We start from the raw sequence: 17,093 nt of genomic DNA on the forward strand, positions 1-17,093 counted from the left end.
CCTTAAGGCATTTGCATTGGCTGATCTCTATACCTGGAATGCTCTTCCCCCAGGTATTGGCATATCTTGGTTTCTTACTTTGTCTTGATCTAAATGTTATATTTTTCATAAGGCCCTCCTTAACCACCTTATTTTAAATACTCCCCCCACTTACTGTTCATTTTTCTCCCTTTGTTTTTCTTCAGAGCACCCATCACCATCTGACATATCTTATATTTTACTTATTTACTGTTTCCTCATATTAGAGTATATGCTCTATGAGGGCAGGGATTTTTCTCTTTTGCCCATTGGTAAAGCTCTAGTGCCATAGTAGCTACTTGATAAGTATCTGCTAAATGTATAAATAGGGTAGACATTTTTGAACTCATTGAGACCTTGATGGTGATATCAGAGATTAGATGACTGGCCAATGAGGGGGGAGGGACTAGAGTAAAAATGTTTCTGAAAATCATTTTTATAAAATGTAATACATATTCATTATTTTTCTCAGTTTATAGTTCTGATGTAATTGATAAACAGTGCACTTCCATGGCCTCTGATAATACAGATGACAAAGCTGTTATTATTCTAATCCCTGTTAGACTTGGTGGAGAAAGAACCAACACCGACTACTTAGATTTTGTAAAGGTATGAATAAGAACTAAAAATTTTTTAAGGCAATGCTAGCTAATCTGAAAAATACAGAAGGTTTGCAATCTTTTTTCTATTAAAATGGGTACTGATGATTTTATAGTTGTAGATTGTAAAGCTTGACATTAGAGATTTTAAATTTCAGTATTGTAGGATCAGATGTGATTTGAAGAGTATCATGTTCTATGACCAAGTGAAAAAAGCCTTTTAATCTTTTTGTAGCTAATCAAGGAGACACAGATGCACCAATAATTATAATATGTGATATGTCTACAGTTCCCATTATCCCTCTATGTGATTGTTAAAAGAATGTACCTTTGTTTGTTTATAAAACCCACATTAAATTGTTTCAAGATAACAACTGAAACAAAGTGAGTTTTCTATTACTGCTGTATTATCTCTTAATTTGTTTCCTGTGGCACCATAAGGTGAATAAGTGGGATGACAATTTATATAGACAGAAGTGATAAAGATCACATGGGGGAAGGTTCCATCTTTGTTTTCTTTATATTAACCAGTTAAAAATCAGTTCTATTTGAGAACACATAACTCTTTTCTCCAAATGAACCTATTGTTATCTAATGTTGTTTTGTTGTGGGCATCAACACATTCAGTTGTCACAAAACTTTAACTTAAAACTTTTTTTTTTTTGAGTATACTTGACACACAATGTTACATTAGTTTCAGGTGTACCAACATAGTGATTCAACTTCTCTATATGTTCTGCTATGCTCACCACAAGTGTAGCTTGCTTCTGCAACCATACAATGCTGTCATTGACTATTCCCTGTGCTGTGCCTTTTGTGACTGTGACTTATTCATTCCATAACTGGAAGCCTGTATCTCCCATTCCCCTTCACCCATTTGACCATCTCCCCTACCTCCTTTCTCTCTGTATTTATAGGTCTGATTCTGCTTTTTGCACAAAACTTTACCTTTTTAAAACAATTTATTTTAATATTTTATTTATTTTTGAGAGAGAGAGAGAGAGAGAGAGAGAGAGAGAGAGAGAGAGAGAAAGTGGGGGAGGGGCAGAGAGAGAGGGAGACACAGAATCCAAGAAGCAGGCTCCAGGCTCCAAGCTGTCAGCACAGAGCCTGATGCGGGGCTGAAACTCATGAATGGTGAGGTCATGACCTGAGCTGAAGTAGGATGCTTAACCAACTGAGCCACCCAGGTGCCCCAAAACTTTACCTTTTGAAATACTTACTTTTGGATAAAATTATAGTATTTTATATTATTTTCATAGTTTTAATAAAGTTTCTCATCTTTTCAAGGTCAGAGACGGAATTCCTCTTTGAATGGAGTGTTATGGTATATAGTAATCTTGAAATCTAAGTTTCAGTAATGGTTTGTTCCCCACGTAAAGCCTTAGAGTCCATGTGTGTATGAGTGGAACATGTGTCTTCACTTTAGACTGTGCTACTTCTAAAAATCTAGAACAGTTGTTGTCAATATATGGGATATGGAAGTTTTCTAGCTGGTATACTGGCTTTTCCTAATAGTTATTAAAATTTTGCAGGCATACATGTTACCAATAGTACTAATACTATATCGAAAATATATGAATCTGTTAGATAGAATCGGGGTTTTAATTTCTAACATGTGGGCTCTTTAGTAGAGTTAATGTTAGAATGTGGGAAGGTATGAACCATTTCATCTAGCAAATCTATTAAGGGTTTTGGGACTTTTGGCATGTTGCCATGTCTCAGTAGGTTGTAACCAAGTCTGAACTGGATGGATTCCCTCTGCCTTTTCCACTGCCATGAAAAGATTAGAAACTGAGGCAATCTTGGAACTGACTCCTTTGGTCAAACCCCTATTTCTGTTGGAATGGGCTGCAGATGGCTTCAAGGCATATTTCATCTGGCTGCGAGCTTTGCTACTTGGTGCTATTAATATTTTTTATCATTCAATCATATTGAATGACTCAATGGAGTTTGTAGTGAAAAAAACCATGGTTAACTGTTAAAGTGATCCTCAGAACCCAGCATATAGGAGTTGCTCAACAACTAACTGGTTAACTCTCATATTTCTATAACACTTTTAATACAGATACATCTCATTTTGCCTTCAAAACAGCTAGGAACTATTTGTCTTTTTAAAACCGAGAAGACTGAAGTTCAATGCTAAGTTTAAGTTCAGACAGTAAACTGGTAACAGACCAGAACTTTTGTTATTTTTATATTTTCCCTAAAATACGGATTTTTAAAAATGTAATATTTCTTTGAGCTTCTACCAATTGAATTTATACATAGTCCACTAAAATAAGAGAGCACTGACTATTGAGACATTTTAATTTTTCAATTATCAGCAAAAAGTGGCCGAGATGGCTGAGTGAAGTAGGCTGGATGTTAGATGTTATGTTTGCTTCAGGGTTGGTTGGGTCAAAAGCCAACATGACAACTTGTCAAGAGGCATTCACTTGGAAGTGAAAAAATACAGTGTCTTGACAGTCCTAAAAGAAGAAGAATCTTCCTCTTCTTCCTCTTCTACTCTTTTTTTCTCTTTCTCTACCTCCTCCACCCCATTCCATGCCTCCCACTCCATCTCCCCCTCTTCCTCCACTGCCTCCTCTTTTGTCAGCAGTTGTATTTTTTTTCCTGCCGAACCATTGTACATGATACTCTCTAAAATTCACCCCTCAGTTCTATTTTCCAAATGTATTAATCAAGGTAATTCCAATCTTTCAGAGATGGTACCATCCCCTGCTACATTCTGTGAGGAGAAAGAAATTTGGTGTGGTGCTTCACCAGCTCTTAGCTCGGGAGTTTATTTATTTATTTATATATATTTTTAAAGGACCTGGAATGGGAAAATCTAATATGTTCTCCTTCTCCAGCAAGACAAATTAGGACTTTTCTTTTTGACTGATTACTTCAGTCTTATTTATTGCTTCATGGGTACAGCTCAATAAATTCTCACCACCAGATAGCTGTGAAGAAGCTTTTTTAGGGACTGAAAAGTGTTGCAGGTTTCCAAAGATACAGTCTCTTCTATGTAATGGCATTCTAGTTCCTAATCTGCCTCTAAGTGTTTATTGCTAAATCTGCTCTAGTCTGTTGGAAAGGAAATATAGATGTCAGGAACCAGAGTCTTTATTCCATTACTTAGGATCATTGCTGAGGAGAGTTATGGATGATTCTTGCTATATACTTTTTTCTTTCTTTTCTCGGCTATGAGGGACTTAGAACTTTCACTTCCTCATGGCTCTCTGTGTCAGAAACATTGTGTGTCAGCTGATCAGATTGCCTCAAGTTGAAGTAAGGCACTCTCTAAGGATTTTTATTTGAGGGGAAAGCAATAGAATAATAGACTATTCATGGAATAATAATAAAAACAGAATAACACTTTATTGTTTATTTTCTTTATAATTTCATCTTATATATTTGTTAACTCTAAATTAATTTTAACCTATAATATGCCTTCTCTGTTACATTTAACTTTCTTAGTTGCAGTTCTCTTTTCCAATTTTCACATGACTGAAAATATACAAAGTTGTTTTCTCTAAGAGGGTTATTTATAACAGTGAGGACCTAGGAACAACTTGAATGTTCAGAATGGAGATTTTAAGGCACATTTGGCTATCTTCATAAAATAGAGTATTTTACAACCATTAAATATTATACTGAGATCTATATTTATTGATAGGAAAAGAGGTTTATGACGTAATGACTGACCAAACTTATAACAGCATGTGTAGTGTGATGCCACATACATAGAACTGTATTCATAAATCTCTATGTGAATATACACAGATTGAGTTCAAGAAGGTGTTCCCAAATATTAATAATGATAAGCTCTGAGTGTCAGGGTTTGGGGAAATTTTTACCTTTTAATATATATTCTGTGTGTTTTTATTTTTTTACAACAACCACATTTTTTTAATGTTTATTTATTTTGACACAGAACACAATTGGGGGAGGGGCGGAGAGAGACAGAGAGACACAGAATCTGAAGCAGGCTCCAGGCTCTGAGCTGTCAGCACAGAGCCCGACACCAGGCTCAAACTCACCAGCCATAAGATCATGACCTGAGCCAAAGTCGGATGCTTAACCGACTAAGCCACCCAGGTGTTCCACAACAATCACATATTTTTAAGAAAATAATTAAGTTAAAAATACTTTATGGTTTGATTACTTGTTAAAGGGAAAAAACCATTGGTTCATATATATATATTTTTATTAAAAAATTTTTTTTAATGTTTATTTTTGAGAGAGAGACAGAGAGTGAGCAGGAGAGGGGCAGAGAGAGAGGGAGACACAGAATCCGAAGCAGGCTCCAGACTCCAAGCTGTCAGTCCTAACGCAGGGCTCGAACCCACGAGTGGTGAGATCATGACCCAAGTGGAAGCCAGACATTCAACTAACTGAGCTACCCAGATACCCCAGTTCATATACTTTTTATTTTTATATCTTCTAGATATAAAAACATCCTGTCATTTAAGAGAAGGAAAGCATAAATATTATTTAGTACTTTGGGGTTTTATAATATGCATCTTATCATTATTAGTCATTTATAAGTTTAGAATACATGATACATAGATATAGATATAGATATAGATATAGATATACACACATACACACATAATATAGGCTAAAATATTGACAAGACCTTATTAACTGATTCCACTGGCCATGTTTTTTAAAAGGTATAGAATTATTTGGCTCAGGGGCACCTCAGGTGGCTCAGTTGGTTGAGCATCTGATTCGATTTTAGCTCAGGTCATGATCTCAGTGTTGTGGGACTGAGCCCTGCATTGGGCTCCATGTTAAGTGTGGAGCCTGCTTGAGATTCTCCTTCTCTCTCTCTCTCTTTCTCTGTCTCTCTTTCTCTCTCTCCCTCTCCTCCTTTCCTCTGCTTTCTCTCTCTAAAAAAAAAAAAAAAAAAAAGGATTATTTTGCCCAGCTTAAATAGAGTTTTACACTTAGAATAGATGCTGAGGGGCATACTAAATAATTGATTGCGGTATCCCTGATATTTTATGATTGGTAAATAAAATTGGCTTTAATAACAATTAATTTTTGCCTTAGATTATATTGTTTTCATTTTATCTTATTCTAATAAATTTATGAAATAGCATAAAAATGGGTCAAATGAATGCTGTTGATTAGAAAATGGTTTTTAGTTTGGGATTCTAAGACTTGAAGTTCAGTGAAAATAGTAATAAGGTCTAAGGAGTATTTCTAGTATTTTAAAAACTTGATGAAAATACTATATTGATCATGATAAGGCTGCAACAGCTAACTGTTGGAAGTGTTTTGGTTTTGCAACCAAAAGGGCAAGTGTTTTGGTTTTGGTAGGAACTGTATTGCTTTTATATGGTGACCTTATTTATTTCTGTATCTGGTACATAGTAGTTGTTAATGTTGTTGAGTGACACACTGATCAGAACACTTGATTTACTGTTGAGTGATTTAAAGAAAATGGAAAATAGTGTTTGTAGATAAAAGGATTTTAGAATATGGGGCATATGTAATAAAAATAAAACTGGTGGTGAAAAATTTGGGAACTATGATACGCACTAATACTGCTAATACAAATTTGATTGTTTTGAATAATTATCATTTGCCTCATGACTCTAAATCTGTATTAATTTCTTTTGACAGGGTATTTTAAGCCTTGAATATTGTGTGGGTATTATTGGTGGTAAACCTAAACAGTCATACTACTTTGCTGGATTTCAAGGTTAGTGATTTAATAAAACATTTTTATTATTGTTTTCTTTTAAAAATCAGAAGTTAATTTAGGATCATTGGAAACAGGATGATTAACAGACCAAAATGAGTACCTTATAAATTCGTCAGTCCTACCATAGCCACTCATTTGTCATTTGGTCCACAACATAATTGGATTCTGTAAAATGTATGTTTAATTTCTGTTATTGCATAAACAGGCATAATTTATTGGTTTCACTAAACTTGAAAAGACATTGCTGCTACATTCTGACAGTTGCTATTTACATATTTACTTTTTACCAGTTTTAGTGGTGCTACTTGATGATAAAATGACAAGCAATATGTTCTTCCTGTCAGGATAAAGTAGTGCAATACATTTTTCATATGCAAACTGTAGAATATAATTGTGTGTTTGTGAAAGTAATTTTATCACCAAAAATTAAATGACAGTCTCATCACTTTATAAAAATTCTGCTTATACAAGCATATTTGATTATGCAAAAGTTAATCTGTCCTGTGCAAACCTATGTTTCAGTCAATGAATATCAGTCTGGCAAGCTGTTACTCCCAGGTTTTTTTCAGCTATTCTACATAGAAATTGGATTGTAAGCAGTGTAATAATAAGGTGTTTTTTGAATTACTTGTCTTCTGTTTTGTCCTTGTAGATGACAGTTTGATTTACATGGATCCTCATTACTGCCAATCTTTTGTAGATGTCAGCATAAAGGATTTCCCTCTTGAGGTACTATGGATAAAGAGCTGGTACTATTTTCTTACCATATGAAGCAAACTCAAATTATTTGGAGATGTGTTAGACAGCTATGCTTTTCTGGTATTACAATTCCAAGTTAGTAATATTTTACTGATTTATAAAACCATAATCCATACACTGGTCAAAGGTTAAATAATTTGTTGCTGAATTTTAATTTATGACATACTTTCTTCTTCATTTATCTTTGTCTCTGACTTGTTAGGTACCTTAGTCCTACCAAAATAAATGATCAAGCCTCCAAGTAATTTTGTAGATAAACAGCTGAATATTACTCAAGAATTTAAAATGTTAGGCATGTTTTAAAAAAAGACAAAGCAGGGGGAGAAAAAGATGATGGAGTTGGTTTAGAATAACAAAGTGACTTGTGACTATCTGCTAACTTATTTTATGTATAATTGTTAAGTCTTAGTCCCTAGTTAAGTTTCTCCAGAGCTTAGTTGGGTTTCTACTAATTGTTTCAGCTCTCATTTCTTAACATATTCTTTTCCTTTATGTTGGTCATTTGTGATCCAGTGTTTTATTTTTTAATTTTATTATTTTTAATTTTATTATTTTATTTTATTAAAAAATTTCTTTATTTACTTTGAGAGAGCAGAGAGAGTGTGAGTGAGGGAGGGGCAGAGAGAGAGAGAGAGAGAGAGAGAGAGAGAGAGAGAGAATCCCAAGCAGGCTCTGTGCTAACAGCACAGAGCCCAACGTGGGCAGGAACTCACAAAACTGTGAGATCATGACCTGATCCAAAATCAAGAGTTGCATGCTTAACTGACTGAGCCACCCAGGCACTGCTAAAATTATTATTTTAAAAAATATTTATTTATTTAGTAATCTCTATGCGGAATGTGGGGTTCAAATTCACAACCCTGAGATCAAGAGTTGCATGCTCTACTGACTGAACCATCCAGGTGCCCCTATTATCTAGTATTTCAATTTAGAAAATTTTGAGAGTGCATAGGTGAGACATGTAATTATTTCATGGTTTTGGTTCTTGTTTTCCCAGTTGATGCTTTTATAGACTTTTCAAATAATTTTAATCACTTAAGTGGCATGGATCACTAATTCTCAAAGGCTTGGCAAGTTAGAAATGTGGTTTAATATTTTGTTTTAGTAAGAGCTTGTTAGCTAATAATATCTAATAATATTTAAGGGATAGATTATAAAAATAAACTGTAAGATTAGAATCTGGTTCTGAAAGATACATTATAAAACATGCTAGCATCTTTTGTAAACTATTACTTGAACTAAAGTACAAGCAACTTGAGGCCAGAGATAAGATTTGCTTTCTGTTTTCTTCCTTCATAGTGTCTTGCATGTAAACCTTAATAAATATTTATAGATGCTTATTGATACTGTGGGCAACACAATAGAATTGTGCTATGTGAACCATGTTGTAATTCTCTTTCAGCTGCATTGTGGTCTTGTAGCACTGATTCCTATGTCTAAGTTACACAGTGTATCTGTGACTTGTGACTATCTGTGTATCTGTACCATATTAACTACTTAAAAAAGTAGACATTTGAAATTCAGATGGAAAATTATTCATAGTTTTCTAGTATTATCTAAAATAGGCAAATTAAAAGCTTATTAGTATTGACTATCTTGACCAGTAGAGACTATTCATCTGATATTTTGAGAGATTCCACAAAGAAGCCAGGTGAATGACTATCCTGGTTATGTCTACACCAGCAAGATTAGAAAGGCTGCAGCTCACTTTGGGAGGCAGGTGCAACACACTTCATGAGTAAGTCAATAAAGCTTGAAGTGGGGTGTTAGTAGTGGGAATGGAAGAGAGGGAATGATTGTGAGAGACTTTGCAAAGTAAAATTTGGTGAAATCAAGTAACTTCTGAAATGCACAGAAGCATTTATTTCTTATACATTGGGACACTGAGAAAGTGGGTTTAGATTTATATTTTTGAGATGCTAGAAGAGTATCTCAACCTGTCTGGATAATTCCTCTGGACAGTTTTTCATTTTTCTCAGTTCAGGCATTTGTCTTAGGCTATTTATTGAATAGTATCATTTATTTTTCTATGAGAGTATAATATAAAAAGTACAGCAAGTTGTCTATCTTTGTACAGAAATAAAATTTCACTTTTTGCTTTTTATCATATTTAAGCTTAAAATGCTCCAAGTGGAGATATTATTAATCATCCTTGCCTTAATATGTAGGTTGTTGTATGTATTTATGCTATTGACATTTTGCAGTTGGTTGATGTAATTATATGAGCATTCTAAAACCACCACCCTTATACCTCAATTATTAAAATTATTATTTTTTATTATTAAAAATTTTTTTAATGTTTATTTATTTTTGAGAGAGAGAGAAAGACAGAGCACAAGCAGGGGAGGGGCAGAGAAAGAGGGAGACACAGAATCAGAAGCCATCTCCGGGCTCTGAGCTGTCAGCACAGAGCCCGATGTGGGGCTTGAACCCATGAATTGTGAGATCATGACATGAGCCGAAGTTGGACGCTTAACCGACTGAGCCACCCAGGCGCCCCTATTAAAATTATTATTATTATTTTTTTTTTCAACGTTTATTTATTTTTGGGACAGAGAGAGACAGAGCATGAACGGGGGAGGGGCAGAGAGAGAGGGAGACACAGAATCGGAAACAGGCTCCAGGCTCTGAGCGGTCAGCCCAGAGCCCGACGCGGGGCTCGAACTCCCGGACCGCGAGATCGTGACCTGGCTGAAGTCGGACGCTTAACCGACTGCGCCACCCAGGCGCCCCCAAAAAAATTATTTTTAAAAGAATGTTTATTTGATCAGTACTTGATTTTGTAGACGGAGAAATTAAAATCTTAGCTCTTTTATCCAACACCATGTAAAGAATCACTGGTAGTCTTGATATTTTGTGCGAGTGAGTGCCTTGAATCCAATAGGATTATGAAAATTTAAGAAAATGGTATATCTGAGTATTTGACATTGAAGAAGAGATTTAGACCATATCTTTTGTTGTTCTTATGGTATTGAATTCCTATATATGTAGAGTTGAACTTTAAAAATTTTGAAGCCAAATCAGACCAAGTATTTTTCTTTTTTAAACTACTACTTACTGAGTTCTTTATATGTGCAAGGCACTGTCCTAAGTACTATAGTCTTCTGTTGAATTTTTTTCTTTCCTGTGGTTCCAGATACTTTGCTTATGTATATATTTGTATGAATTTTCTATTCTTTTTTTTAAGTTTACTTATTTATTTTGAGAGAGAGACAGAGACAGACAAAGAGACAGAAAGTGTGCATAAGCATGCTCATGCAGAGAGAGAGAGAGAGAGAGAGAGAGAGAGAGAGAGAGAGAATCCCAAGTAGGCTCCATGCTGTCAGCGCAGAGTGATACAGGGCTTGATCTCACGAACTGTGAGATCATGACCTGAGCTAAAATCAAGAGTCGGACACTTTAATGACTGAGCCAGGCAGGAGCCCCTAATTTTCCATTCTTGTGACACCCTCTTATAAAATATATTCTTATGTATTATTTAATTTTTATATTAACTTTGAAAAAGAGAATTCCCCTCATCTTTATCTTCACTGACTTTTTAACATTGTGAAGTGAATGTGAAGTAGTCATGTATGTATATACGTCTATAATTTTCATTTAGAGAATGGGGTTTAAAGGAGCAGCATGAATTACCTTAAGGAAAAAAGTTGTGTAAAAACAAGTTGAAATTAGAAGGGAATGAGAAGAACTCAAATGGGCTTTTGCAGTTAGGGTATGTTGAATTGTGGGTTCCCAGTGGTTCAGGCAGAGTATCAATTGTTGGGATGAGAGGACTACAAGATACATATTTTCATTATTATATATATAAATATAAATATATACATATAAATATATATATATTTATGTGTGTATGTATTTAATAAGATTTCTTAAACCAGAGACTGTTGTGTCATGTTATTTATGATACACTTTCAGAATGACTGGTGCTAACTCTTACAAATAACAAATTCTATTCTATTATTAAGGCAGTATTTGGTTACTAAATATTAATATTCTGTTAATAAGACCTTATAAATAGATGTATTAGTCTATTGTGATTCCTGGGCCCCCAGTTTCAAGTTTCAGATTTTAGGAGTTCCATGCAGTAGTGGTTATTTTAATCTATCCTAGTAAATTCAGAGAATAGTGGCATTAAAGCTATGAGAATGATGTGATGTGATTAGACAGATGGATGAGTGAATTCATCAGTGAAAGATGTACCCTTTATGAATTACACATGTGAACTGCATATAGTAGGAGGTGCTTTGTAGTAAGGGTATTCTCTAACTCAGGAAGCTCCATCTAAATCACCAGAATAGCATAGCTACACCTAAAAGTATTTGTTTCAGTATCATTTGTATGTTTAGGTAAGAGAGTCCACTATTCCAAAAACTAAGCTTAGAACAGTGCCTGGCATTTAGTAGATGCCTAATAACTATTTGTTGAGGCAGTGAATAAATAATGTATTAAAAAATGAAATAAATAGGAATTGACTCACCATGACTAGTTTTTTCAGAAACGCATTTCATTGTCACAGAAGTATGTATAGCAAATACTCCCTAAAATGTGTTTGTGAAGTAAAAGGTGCTACTCTTACCAATCATCAGAATTTTAAAAATTAGAAAAGAAATCGTAAGTACAGAGCTGAAAGAATTATCACAAAGTGAATACAGCTGTGTAATGAATGCCCCTTGGGAAAATATTTTAAAGTCTAACTTGTTCGGTGACAAACAAATAATTCTGAATTATAAGTTAATGTTAGTTTGACTTCAGAACCTTCTAAGGTGAACCAAAAAACACAATTTTAAGTTTTAATGGTATAAAATGCCTCTTTGTGATACGAGTCCTAGTACTCATATAGTGACACCCAATAGCAATTTCATTTTTCAGTGATCAGAGACTTATATCTGTGTTTTTGTGAATAATTTAAAAAGTTCTTTGTAGATATCAAAACAACCATGAATAACAATATAGTGTTTGTCATTACTGTCTATGATGACTGAGGCAATACAGTGAAATTGCACTAAGCCTATTAGGTTTAGTCTTATTGGTTCTTACATGAAATAGTAACATAGTGTATGTAATGTAGGACATCCTTGTAGTTGAGTTTAAAAATCCTTTGTTGGACCGTGTACAAACTTTTGGCCCTTCTTACTTATCCTCAAGTAGTAAAAACTAAATACACATTCTTTATTATTGGCTTTGTAAGGAGTTGGGTAAGTGACTATTTTTAGATACCTTGTAGGTAGAATATCTTTTTGTGAATATGACATAGAGCTATCTGTGCCTTACACACAGACTCCTTATACTCCTGTACTTAACTTATTGTTAACTAACACATTTATGTAGCTCTTCTGTGCCTCTCTAGATCTGTTTTCAATAAAACAGATAATTAAGCAGGTGAAACAGTTTTGGAAAATGTCCAACTAAGACAATACTTGTTTTGACTGGTACTCTGGAGGTTCCAAAGGTTGGATCTCACTATATAAAGTAAATATTAGGGGCGCCTGGGTGGCTCAGTAGGTTGAATGTCTGACTTCAGCTCAGGTCACAATCTCATGGTTCAGGAGTTCAGGCCCTGCATCAGGCTCACTGCTGTCAGCTCAGAGCTGACAGCATTTTGGACAGCATAGAGGATATTTGCATATCCTCTAGTGATAATATGGGACTCTAATTGGATCACTAGGATATATGGGGAGATGAAAGAGTGATTTTGACTGATTCACCATAAACAAATTTGGAAGCCTATGTTTTTCTGTATTTTAATAAATAGTTTAAGTTAAAATCCCATAGTTTAAGGCATTAAATGTAGGGACATTTTCAGTTTATGAGTTCAGATTCAGCCTTGATCATTTCTTAATTGAGCTGGTTCTTTAATCAAAAAATATAAAATACATAACAAAGAATTTCTCACACCCATCTCCCATCTGCCCAGTTTTTCTCTCTCCTCTAAACTTGGTATATCCTTTTTTTTTTTAAGTTTATTTATTTATTTTGAGAGAGACAGAGACAGTATGAGCAGGGGAGGGGTAGAGAGACAGGGAGAGAGAGAATCCCAAGCAGGCTCTATGCTGGCAGAGCAGAGCCTGACACAGGGCTTGAACTCATGAACTGTGAGATCATGACCTGATGATCTCATCAGTACCACAAACCTGAACTGAAACCAAGAGCTGGATGCTTAACCGACTGAACCACCCAGGCACCCCTATTTTGGTTACCCTTGCAGAGTTTATTTATACAAATGTAAACAAATGTGACTATATATATATATATATATATATATATATATATATATTTACTTATGGTCCTCCTTTTTTACATATAACCTTTTTTTATACATACAAAAACAGACTTTGGTGGTAGCATCAATGATTTTTAAGGACAAGACCTCTGAGCATTCAAGCAGTTTAAAAAAAAATCTTTTAAGCAAAGCACCAGAATGTGGTAATGAAAAAAAAAAAAAAGATTGGAATGCTTTTTTTTTTTTTTTTTTTAGAGAGTGCATGCAAGTGGGGCAGAGGGAGAGGGAGAGAGGGAGAGGGAGAGAGAGAGAGAGAGAGAGAGAGAGAAAGAGAGAGAGAGAGAGAGAGAGAGAGAGAGAGAGAGAGACTTAAGCAGGCTCCATGCCCAGCACAGAGCCTGATACGGCTCAAATCTCATGACGCTATGATCATGATCTGAGCTGAAATCAAGAGTTGCTTTACCAACTGAGCCACCCAGGTGCCCCTGGAATTATTAGCTTTATATTCTACCCTTTTCTTTTGTATTTTCTGAAGATCCCAGACTCTACTAGTTAGCCATATCTCACTAGCAAGAGTAGAGAGGCTAGAGCAGCCTCCCTAGCCAATTTATATCTGTGGCACTGTGATTACATGAGAAAAAGTGAAGTGACAGGAAGACTGGTAAGGAGGATAGCAAGGACCATTACAGAACAGTTTACAACTGTGTCCCGTACAGGAATAAACAAGAACTTAAACAAGTAGAAGAGTGAGTTGGAAGAATATGTAAGTGTGTATGAATTGTGTCAGATGCTAAAATTCTCAAGTTGACCTATTTTCATATCATTATGGAACATTTACATGAATCTGTGTATTTGTTTACAATGTCTTGATATCCTTATTAAAAGGTTTTCTAACATTAAAAAATCTCAAAAAACAGGCTTAATTGAACTTTCATAGAAATAACTAACTGAATTCTAAACCTTGTGCTAGCTTATGTATGTCTTTTTCAGTGGCACATTTTTCTTCCCTTCTGCAAGTGTTCGAAATGCATGCCATTTTTGACACACTTCTTTTCTTCTGTGGAATGGCACTAATATCATATATGGTGGAGATTTGGTAAACTGAATGTAAATAAACCTTTGGGGGGTGGAAAGGACCATTTTCATAGGATAGACTAAAGCACTGTTCCAAAGCATATTTATAATTTTGAGAAAAGTTAAATGGCAAATTTTAATTTAAGTAATATATTGTATATACTGAAGTCCATCAAATAAAACTAAATTAATCCTAAAGAACTTTTAAAATTACAGACATTCCACTGCCCTTCTCCCAAAAAGATGTCATTTCGAAAAATGGATCCTAGCTGTACAATAGGATTTTACTGTCGAAATGTTCAGGACTTCAAACGAGCTTCTGAAGAAATCACTAAGGTACTTTTATTTAAAATATTATATTTGTAAATGACCTAATTTTTATTAGAGATAGCCTATCAGAGGACAGAAATCTGTAAATTATTCTTTTGTAAAATTTCCCCTTGAATGTTAATATTATCAGGAATATTGTGAACCAGAAAGTAAAACTACTTGGGGACTCCTAGCCTTTGAGACTAATAAAACCAATTGGCTGAAAGTATCAATTGCCCCACTAGGTGGCACTGTTGAAATAAAAATCCCTTCCCAAACTGTAGCCATGTGCAAGCAATTAGGTTATATTTTATTTGAAGAGGATTTTAAAAGGGCAATACCTTAGGGGGTAGAAAAAAATTAATGAAGTATTTGATCAAGCCAAATTGTGCATTATTTCTTGTTAGTCCAAGTGCTTCTTTGATTTTTTTTAAAGAGAAATGGTATTTTTGGATTTCTCAGAACTGCTTTATTAAATGAGCTGTGTTGTTACCTTCCAATAAGCTTGTCTAATCTGATCTATTCTACTTATAGGGTCTTTGAAATAGGTTTATTTAACTCCTTCTCATTACCTTTAAACTTTAGCTTTTTTTTTTTTTTTTTTCTTTTGGTCCTTGAGTACTGCTAAAACATAGAACCTTAAGGTCTGTCTATATTTAGTACTTTAGAAAATAAAAAAGATTCCTTACTTAGGAAGCAAGCATAACTGGATGGCTGTCTTTATTAGTATCAGTAGTTATAGGCTATAATTTTATGGTAAACAAAACCAATATTAGAATCATTTTTGGAAATTTTTAACTTGAGCTCAGGTATAGTAATACCTCATTATTGCTTTAACTTCCAGTTAGTTTTATTCTGGAAAATGGACACAGTGGGCTGAAATGTGATCTTTACAATGTAAAAACATAATGAAAAAGTTAAATAAGAAGTTTCATATAAGCGAAGAGTAGTTTACTTGACCTGCCATGTAAAAGAGGAAAATTAACAGGTACATGACAGAAAAGTGAATGAGAAGAGAAAATGAGACACAGGGGAACTTTACTTCTCATTTCTTAGAATTGTTGTCTTTTCATTCTCCTTTTTTAACCCAGAAGGCCAAGTGAATGTAACAAAATGTGTATTCTCCATTTTCCCCCTCTTTCATTACTTGAAGTTAGTATATACACTTGTATATTTTTGTTTGACAGTTCTGTCTTTATAAAGTACCATGTAAAATATGTGCTAAAATACACCAATCCAGGTAATATTGTAATAGAGATTGAGGTTGACCATCATTTCCCATTAGAAAGTTGTGTTTTTGTTTCCACTAGTTTGTTTTCTATCCAAGGTGAAAATAAGTACGTTTAGAACAGTAAAAGTCTACTCCTGGAATAGAAACAAACCGAATTATTATTACCAAAGTGAAAAAACAAGATTCACAAATGAGTTACATGTTGATATTCTCTGATTAAAACTGATACTTTTTGTGGTTTATATACACATACATACCTATTTATATCTATATTATGGTTTTTACATGGGAAAATACTTAGAAATTATTGCTCATGATGCATCAGAGTAATTATGCAATATTAAAGCAAAGGGAACCAATATTGAAATATCATGTGGAAGTACTGAGAATTTTGGTAGAGTCCATTAACTTTCTTTTAATAACAAGGTTGTTTCTTAAGTTAATAGTTTTTTGTAGTAGTGTCAAAAACTCTTGGTCGATTAATAACCTGATCATTTACTTTTGCTTGGAAGGTTGCAAGTTAAGTAGTTTTCCTTCTCTTCTTAAAAAAACTGAACTTGGTGTTTTTTTTTGTTACACTGTTATTTTTTTCTCTTTAAAAATTAAAACAATTTAAATTATTTGATTCAATACAGGATATAATGTCAGTTGTCTCATTTTGAAAATGAAGCTAGGTAGCCTAGATTCTCATGTTTAATTTGTAATGCGGTATGAATATTCTAATGCCTTATACTACATGATTTTTAAAATGTTAATAAAAATTGTGAAATTAATTCACTGTTTAGCAGGGCTCAGCCCAGCAAGTATCTGTAACTACCATGTTGAAAGGATAAAATGACCAAGCCATAATCCCTGCTTTTGAACAGGTCTAAGGCTTCTGCCCTCGAATAGCATTTATAGGCCAGGAGAGAGAGAATAAGACAGGTAGACATACATTACATTGAATATGATAAGCACACGTACAGAACTAGAAATAAATTGATAGCGGAAGGAAGGATGTTGAAATGAGAGCAATGTCACATCCCAGTCACAGTTCTTTACTGTGATGGTGATATTTAATTTGGGCCTTAAAGTGTAGGCTTAATTTCTAATGGCTTATTAAGTGGAAGGAAGGGTGCTTCAAGCAGAGGAAATAACAGGAGGAAAGGTATTGGACAAGGAAAATGTAGAGCTCTTCTA

At 34.3% G+C, this 17,093-nt stretch overlaps 1 protein-coding gene across 1 annotated transcript in view; it reads left to right on the top strand.

Annotated features, from left to right (window-relative positions):
- ATG4C (autophagy related 4C cysteine peptidase) overlaps positions 1-17,093 on the top strand; it is a 91,645-nt gene that overhangs the window by 55,616 nt on the left and 18,936 nt on the right. Inside the window, 4 exon segments of the mRNA XM_030326092.1 lie at positions 491-627; positions 6,240-6,318; positions 6,974-7,050; positions 14,591-14,710. Coding sequence (XP_030181952.1) covers positions 491-627; positions 6,240-6,318; positions 6,974-7,050; positions 14,591-14,710 — 413 coding nt within the window.

This window comes from Lynx canadensis, chromosome C1 (assembly GCF_007474595.2).
Source record: "Lynx canadensis isolate LIC74 chromosome C1, mLynCan4.pri.v2, whole genome shotgun sequence".
NCBI classification, from domain to species: Eukaryota; Metazoa; Chordata; class Mammalia; order Carnivora; family Felidae; genus Lynx; species Lynx canadensis.